The sequence below is a fragment of the Sabethes cyaneus genome, chromosome 2 (genome assembly GCF_943734655.1).
Source record: "Sabethes cyaneus chromosome 2, idSabCyanKW18_F2, whole genome shotgun sequence".
NCBI lineage: Eukaryota > Metazoa > Arthropoda > Insecta > Diptera > Culicidae > Sabethes > Sabethes cyaneus.
In genome coordinates, this window is record NC_071354.1 from 61,823,897 (window position 1) to 61,843,256 (window position 19,360).

Here is a 19,360-nt window from a genome sequence, read left to right on the forward strand (position 1 = left end):
GAATTGAAGCTGGATTTCAAATTGTACCTTAAACTGGACTTTAAAATGAACTTGAAATAATTTGGATTCCAAGTTTTACTTCAAATTGGACTTGAAATTGAACTTGAATTTAGACTTAAAATTACACTAAGACTGGATCTATTTTTACGCAATTACGAGTTGTAAATTTAGTTACCCCAGATTTTTGCGACAAGTAAGTTACTAAATTGAGTTATAATTAAGATAAGTTATATGAAGTTTACGTGAGGAATACGATCCAAGTTTTTTACGAAATCGTATAAAATGGATAAAAAGCGAATTTCTGTGTGCTTTAAAATGGAAAATATGATTAGAATTAAGTTCAAGAGTTACACCATTTTTGAGTTATCGACATATCGAGCACATCGCGTTGAAAGCGTCTTCACTGTATATTTTAGAAAACCGAGAACTCTGGAAAACATACCGTCGTGCGTCGAGTACGGAAAAAACGGACAGCATTGCGGCTCAATGCACAACCAAAACAAAGCAAGCTCCGGCGAACACTTGCTGATAGTTGAGTCACTAACTCGATTCAACCGAGCAAACTCGACAAAATCGTGTCGCATGTAACTTACATAATACCAGAAGTAGACCAGTCGAGTAAAGTAGAGTAGTAGGGCTCTTGTATGTAATACGCAACAGAGGTGAAGTGAAGCGGTGATTTTTAAGATGATCGATTTGACAAAGTAAAGTGTAAATTTTGTGTTTCAAATAAAATAAACGCAACATAAGCTTTTGAAATATTGCAAAAAGCTTTCGGAGATAATTGTGAGTCACGATCGAGAACCTTTGAATGGTACAAGCGATTCTAGAAAGGTCGAGAAAAGGGCTTCTGCACGACAATGCCCTAGCGCACCTTATACGCGACATTTTGACCAAAAACTAGACCAACGTCATCGACTAAACACCGCCAGATTTGGCACCGCGTGAAGTCTTCCTGTTCCCGAAACTAAAATTACCACTCAGAGAAAATTGTTTCAAAACCATAGACGAGATAAAAGCAGAATCGCTGCGCTGTCCTGAAGGACATACCAACAGCTTGCAACAAGTGTTTCCAAATTTAAGTTCAACTTTGGCATGCTACTTTCAATGAGATAGGTACATTTAATTTTGATAATAAACATATTTAACACAGTCATGGAGCTGTTTAAAACTGAAGTAGAATAGAATTCTCCAAAAGATCCAAGAGCTTACTTCCACTTCAAGCTTCTTTCGAGACGCTAAAGATCTAGAACTGTAAAGCAGTATGACCATTTGAAGAAAAAACTATTTTGAATGATAGATCTTTCTGTTATCTTCACAACTCTTCCCTTAAAGAACAGCACAAGTTTGCTCGTACATTATTTTGAGATTTTCAGAGGTCAATAAGATCATTTGAACGGTCATTGCGAAGCAGCTAAAATAATAAGAAATATCGTTAAAGAATTTAACATATAATAATGAAGTCACCAAAATAAATCTGGTAATCACTTAAACTCTTCCTTATTTTTAAAAATTTCTTTAAGGGCCTAACATAAGCCTAAAAAAATATAAGTTGATTTATTCTAAATGAATGATCATCAACCGCAGCTTTCCGGGAGGCTGCTATAAAGTCACGACTCATACTATGACGCAATTAATTTTGAAATATAACTATACTATATACAACAGTGATCGAAACTGAAACAGCAATCAAAATGGACTGTCAAAATAGGCGAACGAAAAATAAGGACATAAACGAAACAAAACCAAAACTTGGTTACATTTCTGCTTGCTTTATTTTCTCATTTTTGGATTGAATTTTCTTCTCTATTTGTGCGACTTTGTATCTTTTTTTTTTCTCTACGGGTATGACTATTTTCTTTTCTTAATTTTGTATCCTTCCATATTTTTTTCTCATATATACTCTACACAACTATATAAAAGAGTTATACACAGTTACTTCTATTTTCTTTTCTGTATGCATTCTTTTCCTATTATTTCTGCATGTGTGTTTGTGAAGGTTTCTTACTTTGTTTGTTAAAACCTTATGCTTACAATCGCTCTCGACTTAAATATTTAGAATAGATAACAATAAAATCTAGTTTTCTCTGGGAGGGGATGGTAGAGAACGTATTATTTTTTTGATTATGAATTCAACAAGGTTTAGCGTTTTGTGAAAACGGACTAAAATAAATAACAGTATAATCTAGACATCTTTCTGAAGTATTTTCACTCTCACCTTCGACACTTTTTAGATTCTTTCTGGTCTACTTGGCTGCATGTTTGTATTTCTTTATTTGTAAGCATTTCTGTGATACCTATGTAACGGTTTTACAACTGCAGTATGCATGGGACTATGGATAGGATGGAAAGGTTTTCTTAGATTGCAACAAAAAAATTAATGATGCATAAATGATTAAAATAATTGAAACACAAGCCATCAATGATATTTAACAAATTTTCCTAATAAAATTTTGCATTAAAATAGGTATATGACACAGTGTTAGTGGGCGATATTTTTACTAAAATATTATTTCATGACACGGTTATGTGGCTTGTGATGTATTGTTTTTTTTTTGGTCCAGAACATTACAAGATTATTTTTCTGCCAACTTTCCTTCCAACAACGCATATTCTGTATGAAATCTTCTAATGCTGCGTAATTGTAATTTGTTGCGTATCATTTCAAAATTGGCTTTTTGAAGATCAGGGCTTTTATTACTGTACGACAAAGTATATTTTTGAGACTTGTGCAGGTGCAGTGAATTGAATCCTGCAGCAGGGCAGTAAAATTCGTGTGTAATCAATTGTAAATCAAAATCGATCATTTCCCCATCACCGCCCTTCTGTGATAGTACACTGCTTTGATTATCACCTTCTAAAAAAATAAATAATATGTAATGACAAACTAGGAAATCAAATGCGATTTACGTAATTTGTTGAGGGCATAGAATCTTAACCATTCTGACACCATATTTTCGGACCTGCAGGTTCCGAGATTCAGATCCATTTTTTCTTCTTTTTCCGGGTTCTGCATAACTTTCACATGTTTTTTTTTCTGTCCAATGATTTGCTGTTATTACCTCGTTCCATATTCGTGCAACAACAGTTCTTATGCGCTGATTGTTATCATTTGCATTTTCGTTAAGCTGCTAATTTGAAATTTACCCTACCTTTTTGTCTACTATTTTTATTGTTTGCCTTTTTACCGTTTATTTTACTATATATGTCACAGGATAAACATAAAACATCTACATTATAAATTATTAAATACGTAAACAAATAATATTCATCTGATATTTATTTCCTCTCTATCTCTCTCTTTTGATTGCAACAAGGAAGCTAAAATTTTCTAAAACGATATATATAGAATTGCATGGAAAAATGATGCACTGATTCTCCAATTGCTAAAATTTGTTTACTTGTTTCTTTCATTAAAATTCTAGAACCCTATTATGAGATAAATATTTGTGACGTATAGAAAAATTCATAATTTGCCAGTTTTGACTGTCAGCATCGCAATTGAAAGTAAATAGTAATCTACTTTCTACAATAGAGCATAAAAAACTATAGCGTCTTTGGTCCGCCTACTATGGTAGGAATAGAAAACAAATTTTTCCATTGTTTTTGTAAGCACATTTGAGTTTAATTTTGTTGCTAAAAATTTCCACAAAAACCGTTTTGTTTCAAGTTGACTATGAATGTACAGCCCAACTCTAAAATACGGATTCACAATTTAACCCAAAAAAAACAAGAAACACATTTTGAGCACAATTGAAGAATCAATAAACTTATCTTCTTCTCATGTATATATATATATTACTTTTAATATTTGTATACAAGTTACAATAATTAAAAAAATACTGGAAATAGCTCTACAACAATAATGCGTAATGATTTTTGGACGAAATTAGAAGCAGCTTTCTTCTAAACGAGAAAAAAAATAAAAAATAGTGCTCTAGTAAAATAACAAACCTGTTCGGCTTACCATCATTTGTTTTCAAAATTTATTTTACAGCTTGCTGAGTGTAATCTAAATATGTATACATGTATCTTTGTATGTAGGTGTTCTGCATGCGTTTTGTGTGTCTCGATTGTTAAGTTTGTTCTTTTTTTTATGCACTACCATTCCATCAAAAAACTAAAATTAATCAAAAAATAAAAACAGTTTACAGACTACTAAGACTTAGTTTTTTTCGCCACTAGCATGACAACGACATGACTTCCTCTTTCATTAATTACTATTTATGCTTATACAACATACATATGTTTGTTTTTTTTTCTTTTGTTATTCACTGAAAAGTCTATAAGCGATTTGCTAGGTTTTGTTTGCGTGTGTTCCTTTTCTTATTCTTTAATTTCTTTATATGGCGGTGAATCTTTGCTATCTCTTTCACACTATCCTTACTTTCAGTATTTAACTACACCCATTTTATTTTTTTCTCTATCAATCTTTAGTTTGATGCTTGTTATCATATTTGCATGTTTGCAGTTAATAGTAACGACGGTGACTACAGATTATTTTGTTGTTTTAGTTTTACTACAATCTTCTCGAGCGATTCCAGAATTTTCGGTATGTGAGAACAAATCGCTGATTTCTCTCCAGTTCAAGATACAATCGTTACTTACGTGTGTGTATGTGTGTGCTTGTTAGTTGTGTTTGGGTTCGACTACAAACTTAGATTAGCCGGCCTCTAGCGAAGCTCTCACCATCGGAAGTCTTTCCATTTCATCACTACTTCCGTTCCGGCCAGGGTGCGTCTGGATGCGATTACATGAATGAGCTAATTCATGTTCAAATCACTGTTTTTTGTTGATTAGCTTGTTTGTCTTGCCTTTATTTATTTTTTTATTTGTTTTGTTTAGTTTGCATAGGTTCCCGTTTTTTTGTTCTGATTAATGAATAATCATTATTTGTTTACTTTTTATATAAAATTAGTAAAGTTTGGCTAGGTTTGATATTTTTACGACAGACACAACTAAAATGAAACTACCATGTTGCATCAAAATCGTTAAGTATATCTGAAAATTGAAAGAAACAACGTTAAAATTGTGCGGATTAGTGTTACTAATCTATACCTATAACAAATTTAAGCTGGCGATTATATGTAAGGAGTGATCTCGAGAACGGATCGACGAAGATAAAAGATTGTTTTAGTTGGTTTTGTTTGAGTTGCAAAAAAACAAAAATCCACGAAAAATGTCGGAATTCGTGAAAGACAATTATTTCACCTTTGCTGCCACTCATTAAGCCGTATGAATAAAAGAGTTAGAGCAAATGCTCCCATACGATTTAAACGGAAAAAGCAAAGCAAACTGTTTTATTCATACGGCCTATTGTATACACAATGCTTTTAGACTACTACGATTATCAGAGCAAAAGCGACTGACATATCACATTCTATCTAAAGCAGCGTCGTTGTCCAGGACATTGTGGGCTGAGAAAACGTGTTAATGAAGATAACTTTGGAATTGTCACATGTAGCAATGAGCGATAGTAATTTTAACTCTGCGATTAACAATTTTTTGTGGCCACGAATAGAAAATAACGAACATTAAAGAATGGGTAGTCGGTACAATTTAACGGTAAGCCTAATAGCCTCAGTAATGAGATCGTTTCACCTCATTTAAAAAATTATTGAAACAAATACAAAACCATCTGACAACGCCGGATGTATATCAGAAAATCGCAAAACACTTTACAAATGGTATACGCACTCAATAAACTAAGAATAACAAATATCGAGACTGGGCAAAGCAATTCTTTTGGTTAATTCTTACCAACCGGTTTATAACTCAAAAGAAAATAAAGACCTGATGACTAGCATATATTCAGGTTGGTGAAGCTGTAACTATGTACCCTGAGGACCAGCTGTGCCCATCCGGTTAAGTTACGTCAGCTCCTATCTCTACCTTCTCGTAGCATCAGGGATTCGAGCGTCCTGGATGTGGACCGCGATGGAAACCAAGGCCTTATGATGACAGAGAAGAAGAAGGGTGGTGCTTGACCAGCTAAAACCCTGAAAAGTTTGGATTGTGGCAATGCAGAAGATCTGTCGTAAAGGCGACGTTTAGAAGATCAATGTTACTAGAGCTTTATAGTCTCCAACGGGCTGAGAGCGAGCTTTACAGTGCTGGGCAGAATGCAGGATCGAGAAGGCGATCAACGAAAGGATGTGATTGCTGCAGATAAAAGGCCGTATTTCCAATTACAGCATCGTCAACGCGCCCTCCACATACGACGGTAGACTCTACGACGAAAAGAAAGTGTTCTACGCGCAGCTGAAGGCAACGTACCGCGGGACAGCCAGACTATCAACGAAGATAAGAACTTGGGGGGCTCTGTAGCCGCAAGGTTACCGAGTCTGCTTTGACAAGCGAATGGTCATGGGCTCCAAGCTTAGTAGAACCAGGCCATTCGATGTCAAAGTGACTTTAGCATGGGTTTATTCTCAGGCCCGTCATCGCGCTTCCTTTATGCTGAGTTCTATATTATCCGGATATGGCCTATTGACAGTGCAAAACTGAGACCCTTATAGTATAAATGCACTGGTTTTGCCACGCCAGGGATGACTATAATTGGGGACTGCGCTCTGTCATGTGGAACGAGGTGGGTAAAGTAGAGTAAAGCATTGAAGGACGGATATCCAATTACACACAAGCACGCATAAAAAAATTCAATAAGCATATCGCTCAATCAATAGCGATTATAGCAAAAATAAAATGCTGTGCGGGTTATACAGCAAACACCCGGGCAATATCACAATAGATCAAACGTTACTGGTCGCAGTGATGAATCCATACAGAAAAAAAGATAAGAACTCCCAGGTGTGTATAAAAGCGGAGAAAGACCCGGCCCCCTAGCCTGCATACCGACACGACCAATAACAGCTAGCGCCCCATTAATTTCACAGTTTCATGAGGTTAACTGAGAAATCAGGTTACTGAAGACTAACAGAGTCGCCGACCAGGACCGACTACTGGACTAGACTTGTTACTCCCAGATCTTGTTACGTGAACAGTCATAGATACCCCAAAGTTTCGAAGGGAAATATCAGGTGGTCTTTACGGGACCCACGTTACTGCGGGCAAAATTTTCCATCCGGCAGCTTGTGCCGAAACATCGAGACGAGAACACAATATACCAACGCATTATATATTAATCGACTTGAAAGCAGCAGAGGATACAATTTAACGCGACCAGCTATGGCAAATCATGCACCAATACGGATTTTCCGACAAACTGACATGCCTGATGTGAGTAACTTTAGTAGCGAGTAGCGAGTTTTGTATCCGTCTCGGGGTCACTCTCGAGTTTAAGGTGAGAGAACGTCGCCTTTGTGGTTAAGATGGTGATATGACAAGCGAAAAGAACTTTGGAACGGCGAAGACTGAACACAAGACACAAGCCTGAAAGCGGAGACTAGTATTGGGCTAAACATAAATGCGTTGAAGAGCATAAATACATGAAAAGTAGAGGCTCGAAGGAGACGAATTTGCATTTCCGGCGGACAGTAATTGTTGATGCGACGAACTAAAACTGGTAGCTCTTGAGACCGCTGGTAACGATGGCAAAAAGCCGCATTAGCTGACGATGTACAAAGCACTTATTAGACCGGTGGCTTTTTATGCCATTGGAACCGTATTGCTGCAGCGGAGAACATACACCCTTTGCGTGTGAGCGGCAGGTGCAGCAAACAATCTTCGATGAAGTACAAATTGAAAGAGGAGAAAGGGGAAGGAAAATTAATCACAAGCTACAGGCATTGTTTAGGGAGACTTCCATCGTACACCTGACGAAAGTCGAATGGTTACAGTAGGCTGGACACGTTGTAAAGATGCCGGACGATAGTGCGTTCACCAGGATCAGAGGGAAGGGCCCAACGTATTATCCCCCAATTATTCGTACGAGTGTGACTTTTCGGTTTTCCCGTTGTTTCAACTCGTTGTTCAGTATACATTCAGAATAATTTTGACCATTAAAGATAAGCTTGGAGCCACATCTGAGACATGACGAGTTCATCTGCAAGTTGGCTGGCTTAGTTGGCATAAGGAGCGAATGCAATACATCTCAGACAATTTTTGAAGCGCGTTTAGAACTATAAAATTGTGCGATTCAAACCCATAGATCTCAAACCGTTTTTAGCTGCGAAGGGCGATTGAGGGAAAAAACTTACCTATAACAGTTCGTACTGTCGCAGATGCATTCTCTGAATGATGTCTCTACAATCGTTGAAAACTCTTTTGATGTTTTCAGTATCTACCGCACAGGTGAAGTGCGGGTAGCAGTAGTGTTTGCCATCACCGCTGGCTGTCGATATACGCTGCAACAATAGAAAAAAAAAACAATTACTTATTATCCTTTGCCAGTATCAGAGGATGTAATTACCAAAAATTCATCTCTTATAAAATATTTCGCCCTAATTACTTCTGGTTCTTCTCCCATTTCACAAACGGCGTCAGCTTTAAAACATATATGAAACAGCATTAGTATGTATTCAAAACTGTTACGCACGGAAACCTACCCGGTGTCTGGTAACGATTAAACTCACTAAAGTAATCGGAAAGTTTGCTTTTGCCAGCTTTTATTTTTTCCGCTAGCAAGTCTTGTTTGTTCAAGAACAATATTACGGATATTGTTCGTAACCACCTGAGAACAAAGTATTTCATTCAATATAACAGCGATAAATAGGCACACAAACAATTCACCTATTATTCCAAATACTTTTGAACAGTTCCAGAGACTCTCTTAGCCGATTTTGTGTAGGATCTTCACGAAGGACCATATTATAACTAGAGCACGCCGTCACAAATATAATTGCAGTGACATCATTAAAACATTGTATCCATTTACGTCGTTCGTCCCGCTGACCGCCAACATCGAACATGCTGAAAGCAAAACATATTCGGTAAAATCAAAAATCAACTGGTTTGAGGAGCATATCGATTGCGATCAACTTACTGAAAGTTAACCTTATCAACTTGAAACCTAGTTTCGAATATACCGGACGTCAAAACACGACATCTAAGTATATCCTGTTCGGTTGGAGTATAATTAGGCTGTTTGATTTCACTAACACGATCCAGAAAACTACGAATTGAAAAAAAAGACAATTGGTATCATTTGTATTCATAGTATTAAGCTTTATAATGTTATTCTAATACAATTAAGAGAAACTTTTGGAGTAAAAATCACTTACTATTTAGCGCAATCGATCAATTGGTATTCATTCGATCGCTCGTAAGTCTGCTGTACGCCACGATCTTTCCACAATTCTTCAGTATTTTCATAAAACTCCGGTGGATAGTTGAAGTCGGGACCTGAGTAAACGAATTCAACGCAACATGTAGCAGCATGTGGTTACTCTAATTGAACAAACTAAGCAACAACTGAGAACTTACCTGAAGCGTAATCTTGTATGTAGTCTACTCGAGTTTGATTCTCTGGTTTCTCTAATGGAATAGGAGGTGTTAATGTGCTCATTGCACCAGTAATTGTCTGTAAAAAATAGGTTTGTTGCAGAATTAACGACCATACTCTTGCATCTTTTTCTGTATCTTTTGACCATTTGATATTTTTTATAGGAACTCACACAAAATAAGCTCATCAAATTGTTAAATTTATTGTAATTATCAAACTCCTAGTTAAGCCAAGTCACACACAAAAACGAACACTTACCAATATGGCATCTCTGATATTCTTTTTGATGTCTTCAATTTTCTGCTTTCTCTCTGTGTCAGAAAATCCATTAACGTGCAATATTCTCATTTGCTTAACGATTGTTGATTTGCCGGATTCACCGGCGCCAAGTAATAGCAGTCTATGAGTGGCTCTGTAAACCTATTTTTTGTCGCCATAAGCCACAAGATGACACCGAAAGTGATGGAGGACGAGCAAAATAAAATAGGGAAATTAGACATAGGTGGCTCCCATCGTTATGTTGTACCCTATGTGTATAAAACCTAGCTAATAAACCGCTTTCTAATCAATACTTACCTGTTTATCTTTCTGCAGCTGTCGCGTGATGGCATCGCTCCGTCGCTTTTGACTTTTCGTGTCCTCGGAACTGTTCGAGTCCGACTGTTTCGATCCAGCCGATCCGAAGCAACCCATCGCTGACCAAGGGGCCCACCAGCAGGTGGCTCCGCCTTCCGGTGATGTATCGGGAGACTCTGCCCCCCGTGCTTCACCGTTCCGAGCCAGTCTAGCTGTGGGGCAATTATTTTACAGAATCCGTCTTTACAAACGTGACTGACACCGCCACCACCACAACGTTGTTATTATAGAGCGCTCGATTCCAAATAACACTTCCAATTCCCACAGCACTGACTAATTATTTTTGGTGTAGTGCCGATTGCGGAATTCAGTACAAAATACTTGTGTTTACTCTTCTACATGTAACCAATTCCCACACACGAACGTACATAAGGTTTGAGCTAAGGGCTAGTTCAATGTACAGTAAGCAGCGAATCGTGCGGCGAGCGTCGTGTAGTCCCCCCGTCGTCCACTACACACAACCTTTCGAATACACGCGAACGAGCGTGCACACTAAGCGCGTAAACGCGTAGCTTTTGACTTTTGCGTCCCACTGCGTTGACAGCCAACGCTTTCGTTTGAAGTACCTGTAAGCGAAAACAAATGAAAAACTATTTAAGCCCAATTAAAATCCATCACATTTTTTCTCCTGAAAAATTACTCAAACAGATAGATTACTTATTTCCCGATTAGGGTTGAATTTACATATGTAAAAATTTATTCACACCATAAGAACAGCATGTTTTTGAGCTATATTTAGAAGCGTCAGTCATGGTACTTGTACTTGTTTTCGTACGTAGCATCTATAAAACATCTTTCACTCTGTTGCGCTGTGCAAAGGTTCACATGTCTCGACCAGATTCCGATCCGATAGTGCTACCAACCAGTAATCCGTAAGTACATATGAAATTACACCGAACGACATATTAAATTATGCAATATCAGGCACATTTGCTCCCTCCTTTAAGGGAGTTTTCCCTTTCTACTGGTTCTCTCTCATTCTGTCGCTTGCTGCTCAATTGAATTGTAACATCAATCGTAGATATAAATTATCGCCGCCAAAGCAGCAACTCTGCATCAGCATCCGATTCGAAAGTAGGATAGGTAGGTAAACTGAGTCGAATTGAGGGAGAAGCTTACGGGTTGCAGCGAAGAACACTTTTACAACACTAGTCAATCTAAGTACAAATACAGTTTTTCTCTCTCTTGGCAGTGTAAATACATCGACAAACTAGAATAACAACATTGAAGCAGTCGGTGGTATGCAATAATGTGGCTGAGGAAAACTTTGATAGACATGTAATTATCAATTGCTTGCTTTAAATATATCTATCGATAGAATATGTCGGTTGAATAATTGTGGCTTTTGTGTTTATTAGCTGTAATTACGTACCCGGTAAACTCGTTGTAACAACGTACTAAAACTCTAATATTGCTTTAAATGGATTTAACATCGATTTTCAGTGAGTCAGATTTAGACATTTTCTTGGAGGTTATTTTAAAACGCAGGTAATAATTTATGAAGGAATTTCCTGTGGTAGTGGATTGGGATTACTGGACAAATAATATCTAATTTGAACACGCAGCTTCAATGCAACTCTTACGACACATAGTCAAAGCAACTGACCTTATAAACTGAGCTAGCTGTCACAAACAGTTCAAACGACCTGCAATGTGACTTGAATGTACTTCTTTCACAGATCACAGACTAAGAGCTTAGCCGAAACCACAATAATGAGTCCTATCTATCCACAACTTCACTGCCCTGGTCATATAGGTGTAGCCTGAGAAACTTTTTTATGGAAACCTTCAGTTTGTATGAAAATGTGAGCCAATGGAGACGCATGGTACATGGTAATAGTGCCGAAGTATTGCATAGCAAAACGAACTGATTTGATTACACAAAAATATCAAAAATAGCCATATCCATCCATTCCAGGTCATTTAACTCTTCTCGTGGTTTCAAATCGGTAGTTGCGACACAAATTTTTCTTTAATATCCATCTTGTAAAAAACTACCTAGGGTACGGGTGGGTATTTCCAGCTCATTAAGCGGTAGCCTGAACAATATTCAGGAATTACGTTGAAACTATATTTATTCACGACAAGATTTTTGTACCAGTTGACAGAATATTATTTACTGAATATCGGCGTGTATTTTGGTTTTAATGAAACGCTACTGAATTTGAGTTATAGTCGCGAAAAATGATGAAGTCGCTGCGGCTAAATTGAGCACATTTTCTATAGTGGTGTCTGTGTTTTTTAAATCCGACCGGCCGAAGTAGCCTGCACAGGGATTAAATGCTTTGCAAAAACAGATCAAAAGAGGCCGATGGATAACGTTTCGGTATTGCCTACATTCCGGGCTCATCACTCAAATACTAGCTATGTCAACACGATAGAAGCTTTTCAGGCGTTTCAGGCCTCACATATCGGTAGTAGTGTAAATAACGCACCATATGCTGGAATTAAAAACAAAATGCTGCTAATGGCTAGTGAATGAAAATTGATTTATATTTGCATATCAGAGGGGAATTTTTGTGTTCTTCCGTGATAAAAAGAAGTAGAGTTGTTCTGTGATAGCATATTCACAGCTGTTTAGTTTCTAGAATAAGTAAACGTGATCATAATTGTGTGATTTCCAAACCATCGTCAAGAGCGGATACGCGTAAGCGATTGCTGCTGGTTTTTTCAGCCTGATTACGTGCCAGTGGAAAAACAGTGGTTTTAATGTTTATTGAATACAATTTAGCAAATTACTTACATTTTTATGAAAATAGTTATAACACATTAAAGCCTATGAGTGCTACATTCGTTTCAGTATTGTTATATAGCGGCAAAGTTTTATTTGGGAAAGTGTAGCCAAAAAAGGTAATGTATGCCGAAATTAGTAGCGTGCTGGGAATACCCTCCCGTGCCCAACGCAAATCAAAGTTAGATTCAATTTTTCTCCAAGTGTTGCAACTTCCAAGGTAGCACATAGACATTTTTTACCTTTTTGTCCTTTTGAACATAAACAAATTACAGAGCGTGTAAAGCGCTATATCTCTATATCTTAATTTAATTCTAATCATTCATGAAGCAAATTATTGTTCTCAGTTTTCGTTAACAGTGCTGAGGGGTTCAGGTTCAGGATTTTATTGCAAGGGATCAACATCGCTTGTTTTCGTGTTAGGTTCGTTGCCAAAACATTGAAAGCAAAATTTTTCTGAAGCCGTGACAATTACACAGTTTTAAATTCGAGTCAGAAGCTTTGAATAGTAGTTTGTATTGTAATTTATAATAATATTGGACTCTAGTGAAGAACCGAGGTCGGTCGTGGTGGCCGGGCGCCTAGATACGTTAGTTGCATGATTTCTGTTGCGAAACGGAAATTTGCGGAGCAGTAAAGTTTTTAATGTAAGGTTTCGTAAACGAATTAGAACGCGTGATTTTGATGACTGCCTTGATATCGTATCTTGATTTTTCGAGAAACCTCATCCTCATCTAATAAAACGGATGCAATAGTATCCGCCCATACAGTGGATTCATGCTACTCCTGAGCACCATTTAATTGGTTCTTTGTGCAATCTTACTGGTACTGCACTCCGTGAACTACGGGTAGTCTACCTAAGCTACCTAAGCTTTTTGTTCTTTTGAGCATAAACAAATTACAATTTTAATGATCATGTTAGCAAATAAAGTACTTTTCATGAAAAGCTTAATGAAAAAACTGATTCTTGAGAATATAATTGCGCTCAGGCTTGATTTGCTCTTTTTTCTTTATTTTTTGCTCTTTTGACTACAGTGTCTCAGACAAACAAAATTCGAAACAGTGATGCATAGGCCAATTGTAGAGTTGATTATTATCTACAATATTGTTGAAGAAAGTATAGTTTTATCTTTTATATTTATGGCGCTATGGGGCTGCTACCCCGCTGGTAGCCAAAAGAGCACTCTTGTTGCTACAAATGGCATTGCAGCTCTATAACGCTATAAATACAAAAGATTAAACTATACTTTCTTCAATAATATTGTAGATAATAAGTAACTCTACACTTGCCCTATAAATCACTTTTTCGAATTCTGTTTGGCTGAGGCACTGTAGTCAAAAGAGCAAAAACGAAGTAAAAAGAGCAAATCAAATTTATACTTCAGAGAAAACATTAGATTTCTGAAGCATTAAATCATTCAATTCAATTATATAAAAAAAAATTATATAATATAAGGCAACGAAATAAGGATATGGAATGGAGACTTGGTACCTGGAACTGCAGATCGCTAAATTTCGTTGGTGGCGACCTACAGGGTGCTAAAGATCAGTTAGAACCCCTAAACTTTGGTATCGTTGCACTGCAGGAGATCTGTCGCAAACGCAAGAAGGTGTGGAGGATCCGTGGCGGCAGAGTCCATTTTTTCCAGCGCGGTGGAGCGACCAACGAGCTGGAAACGGGCTTCGTAGTGTTAGACAAAATGCTGGAAAGCGATCAACGAGAGGATGTGCGTGTTGAGAATAAAAGGCCGTTTCTTCAACTACACCATCATAAACGTGCATTGTCCACACGAAGGTAGACCCGACGACGGTAAGGAAGCGTTCTATGCGCAGTTGCAGGCAACGTACGACAGCTGCTCACCACGGGACATCAAGATCGTCATCGGGGATATGAACGCCAAGGTAGGCAGGGAAGCAATGTTTAGACTGGTGATCGGGCCCCATAGCCTGCACTCCGAAACAAACGATAACGGCCAGCGATGCATCAACTTTGCAGCTTCCCGAGGCTTGGTGATCAGGTGATTTTCTTTCCCCACAAAGATATCCACAAAGCCACCTGGAGATCACCTAACCAACGAATCTCGAACCAAAACGACCATATTCTCATCGAGGGCCGGTTTTTCTCGAACATCACCAACGTACGCTTCCTTGCGGAGCACAGAAATCGACTCGGGCCATTATCTAGTGGCAGTACATGTGCGCTCAAAACTATCGACGGTTCATACCTCGTGACAAAGCCGCCCTCCTAGGTTAAACATTTGACAATTAGACGACCCGCCAGTTACCGAAAACTACGCGCGCGTACTGGATGAAGCTCTGCCTTCCACTGTGGAGCTGTATGTAGCTCGAAAACGGATGGAGTACGATACGCTCGGCCGTCAACGACGCCGTAATCGCGGTGCTAGGTGTGGCACGAAATGATTGGTTTGAAATGGAATGCCAACAAGCAATAAAGAGGCAAAAAAAAGCTTGAAAAAACTATCTAAGCGTAACCACGAGAAAGAATTTGGCCATGTATCGACAACCACGAGCCAAGTTGACCACGATCCAGAGGAGCAAAAAGTTCCAGAAGGAGGAAAGAGATCGTGAGGAGCTGGAACAACTATTCAGGGCTAATGACACGCGCAAGTTTTACGAGAAGGTAAACCAAACTCGAAAGAGCTACGCACCTAAACCTGACATGGTTAGGGCCGAGGGAGGGGATCTAATCACAAATGAGCGCGAGGTGTTCGACAGGTGTAAGTAGTTCAACGGCGATTTCGCAGAACGAGACGAAACGGAAGTTAACCTAGGAGTTCCTATAAATGACAACCGCGTGACGGCTCCCGATCTCAAAGCGATCCGGCGAGAAATCGAACTCTACAAGAATAGCCAAGAACTGCTAGCAACGGCACTTCATTAGATAATTTCAAAGATTTCGTAGGAGGAGAAACTACCGGAGAAATGGATGGAAGGTGTAGTCTGTCCCATCTACAAAAAGGGCGCCCGCTGTAACTGCTGTAACTACCGCGGCATTACGCTGGTCAACGCCGCCTACTAAATGCTTTCTCAGATTTTGTTGCGTCGGCCATTCCCAATAGCAAGAGAGTTCATCGAGAGTACAATGTGCCTACGCATCGTATATTCGTGGATTTCAGAGTAACATACGATACAGTTGAGCACGAACAGCTATGGAAGATAATGCACGAGTACGGTTTTCCAGACAAACTGACGCAGCTGATGAAAGCTGCACTGGAGCGAGTGATGTGCTACGTGCGCGTTTTGGTGACACTCCGAAGTCCTTTCGAATCGCGCAGAGGGGGTGGACTGTCCTGTATGTTATTCAATATCGCTATTGAAGGTGTGATCCGGCGAGCGGGCAGCGAAATGAGAGGTACGATCTTCAACAAGAGTAGCCAACCCCTAGCCTTCGCAGACGACCTCGACATTTTTACTTGGGCCATCCGAGACAATCTACGCCACCCAGGTAACCAATAAGCATTAGTATAAGCAGTAAATCAATCGTTTATTAGCATTCCTGGCGTTTTATACTGCAGGTTGCTGTTTACCAGCCTTTTGACTGCATAACTGTTGTAAATCGGCATACACAATTCTATTTAAATCCTTCTTGTCGGTAACTAGCTGCAAATAAACATTGTCAGCACTATAAGAGGGCTAGCAGTAAAGTAGCCGCATATTTTGCCAAAAAAGCATTTAAGTAGCATTTAAGGCAACTTACGTGCTTATTGGCTTGCATTTGAATTGCATTGGAAATGCTTATTGGTTACCTGGGCAGACTACAAACGGAGGCTAGGAAGATAGGGTTACAAATGAATGCGTCGAACGAAAACCAAATATATGGTAGGAAGAGGCTCCAGAGAAAGTAACGTTTGCCACCCACGGACAGTGGCTATTGACGGCGGTGAACTGGAAGTGGTTGATGAATTCGTATATTTGGGATCTCTGGTCGTCGCCGACAATAATATGAGTAAGGAGATTCAACGACGCCTTTAAGCTGGAAATCGAGCCCACTTTTCCCTCGCAAGAGGCTTTGATCAAGGATCATACATCGCCGCACAAAGCTGACGATGCACAAAACGCTAGTCATCTCCGGACTTGAAACAGTAACTTTGCTTACGGAAGACGTACCTGCACTTGTCGTCACTTTTTGGCGGCGTACAAACGGATAGCGGAGAGTGGCGTAAGTGTATGAACCACGAGTTGCAGGCATTACTTGGAGAGATTTCTATCGTACACCTGACGAAAGTTGGGAGACTACGGTGGGCCGGCCTCGTCGCAAGAATGCCGGACGACTGTGCAGTGAAATCCGTTCTCTTCAAGAACCCCACCGGCACCAGGAATAGAGGGACCCAACGTGTGCTGGTGCTAGATGACTCGACCAGTTTGAAACCGACTTGCGTGTGTCGAGACGCCCAGGACCAACTACAATGGAAAGGAATTCTTGATACGGTAAGAGCCACTCCGGCTCTCGGTTGGTAAAAAAGTATTGTCAAGTCGAACGCAAGGAGCTTGATTTGGAGGGAAAGGTAGGCATTTACAGTACAAGAATATAGCATTCAAATTAATTTTCAGTTGACAAAAGACCTCATAACTTATCCAGTTGTAGAAATGTTTTCCAACCAAAAGCAGCGAACTATCTAACTATCTAAGCTAACTAGCAAATAGCTAATGATTATAATTTAAATAATATTAATAACATAACATGATATAACAGACAATTCTATTATATTGTTCATCCCAAATAATTCTTTTTAAACTTCAATGACATAACTAAACCTCATTTATATTGGATTCATGTCATTCGATCGTAACCATATTTTCCTACAGTACATATTATTTCAAGTTATTTTCACCATAGCAAAAAAATTACCTGTGTTCGTGACGACAGACTACATGTCCCTATAATTATTGTCAATGCTGCCGATGGATGATTCCATTGACCAGCTCAAGCAATGAATCAAACGGTTGCAGTTGCTTACTCAGAGAACCAAAAACGTTGAATTATGTGACTGGATTCACTAATTTTAATCGACCCCTCCTCGTGTCATTCCACTGCACTGTACACCGCACTCCGTCAGATATGTTTCGCGTTTTGTGTGTTCTCTGTTTATGATTGACACCACCGTACATCCGCTGTTGATATTTAAAACAGTAGTAAAGCTCTTTTGCAATCAGTTGTCCTACGACACACTTCTTTTATGGACATTTTTTCGAAATTTTTTGAAGAAATTAAATTTGAAGGCACATCTTTCCGGTGGAAAAACAAATATCAAAAAGCGCTTAAAACACCGTTTAGATATCTCTGATCCACATAAATTAACTATTATCACTCACGAGTGATTTAATTTTTAATTTAAATACACAAAATTTTCTTACGTTCAATTGCGTTCTTCAGTTACATCATGTATAATTATTACTTGATGAATATGCCTTTTCCACGGCACAGAAAAATATTTTTTATATGCAATTCAAACGGGAAAGACGTTTATTCCTTCATCATAACGAACAAATATACTAAAACGAATTATTTGATTGGTGCTTTGATTTGTTTTGTAATAGATGGTAGATATCCAATTAGTGAAATTAGTTAATAGTTTGGTTTTACAGCAATAATTGAAAACTGATCTACCAGACAAATTCATCAAAGTAATTACAAAGCTATTGGCGGTGCCAGAACTAAATTGCGTAATTCAGTTTTATAAACAACTAGCTGAGTGCCCGATCTTACTCGGGGCGCCTTTGTCTCACAGCCACTTGTACATCAGTTATTGTAACCGAAATGCTTATAATGCAAAAATATAACGCTTGGTCCTCTTTTGGACGTTCCTTCCCATTTGTCAGCTCCCCGTCTTTTGTCTACCCGGCCACTTACGCATCTGTTTTCTTTACGGAAATTCGTATAAAACCCTATTAAGTAAGAGATACAAAGACATTTATCCTATTTGCACCTTCCGCTAACAATGGCCACCCCATCCATAGGTAATGAATAGTTGTGTTATTATACTTTTCAAAAAAAGTAGAAGGTGCAACAGTGTTTTTTCCATGGATACAACAAACCTGTCATTCCTTTCATCTCACTTCATCTCATCTCACAAACAAGACAAACTTGTTTGTAAGCAATGTTTTTAGTTTACCCACCAGGAGCAAGTATGCACAAATTATTGACCGAGCCCACTCTGGAACATGCCACATAAAACTGACCATGAGAAAAACATGGCATTCTCAGATCAACTCCACACTGTTTGAATGATTGCCCTTGTGACTCAAATAGAGTCAGCCAGCAACACTTAGCACTAATGGCCAAACACTTTTTATACAGGTCACTTTGATTCGGCGCATAATTACACTTGACAAATCTACAGCTGCGAGCATTGCCGTTTCGTATTTTGATTTTTTCTGTTGTACGGATAAATTGTTACAGTAATGTGGGCGTTACTCCCCTTCCTGTCAGCTACCTCCTGTCATCAGCTCCCTCTTTTGTCCCACCATCACTTAAGGAAGAACCGTCCAAACATTTCGGAGTCTTCCCGAAATGTAACCCCCTCTTTTGTGTTTTTCAAGCCCTTCAGTTCTGATTTCCTTATATCAAGGAA

The 19,360-nt window shown here is 38.7% G+C and overlaps 1 protein-coding gene across 2 annotated transcripts in view; it reads right to left on the minus strand.

Annotated features, from left to right (window-relative positions):
* Window positions 1–1,761: 1,761 nt before the first annotated feature.
* Window positions 1,762–19,360, minus strand: part of LOC128733982 (guanine nucleotide-binding protein G(s) subunit alpha) — a 31,662-nt gene continuing 14,063 nt past the window's right edge. For both annotated transcript variants that reach the window (XM_053827921.1, XM_053827920.1), the window contains exons 2-11: window positions 9,977–10,602; window positions 9,659–9,820; window positions 9,382–9,478; window positions 9,180–9,300; window positions 8,942–9,070; window positions 8,689–8,868; window positions 8,505–8,629; window positions 8,369–8,442; window positions 8,157–8,303; window positions 1,762–5,001 (exon numbers count right to left, since the gene is read on the minus strand). In XM_053827921.1, the coding sequence (XP_053683896.1) occupies window positions 8,157–8,303; window positions 8,369–8,442; window positions 8,505–8,629; window positions 8,689–8,868; window positions 8,942–9,070; window positions 9,180–9,300; window positions 9,382–9,478; window positions 9,659–9,820; window positions 9,977–10,093 (1,152 nt within the window). In that variant the 5' untranslated portion in view covers window positions 10,094–10,602 and the 3' untranslated portion in view covers window positions 1,762–5,001. The remainder of the gene's footprint in view (window positions 5,002–8,156; window positions 8,304–8,368; window positions 8,443–8,504; window positions 8,630–8,688; window positions 8,869–8,941; window positions 9,071–9,179; window positions 9,301–9,381; window positions 9,479–9,658; window positions 9,821–9,976; window positions 10,603–19,360) is intronic.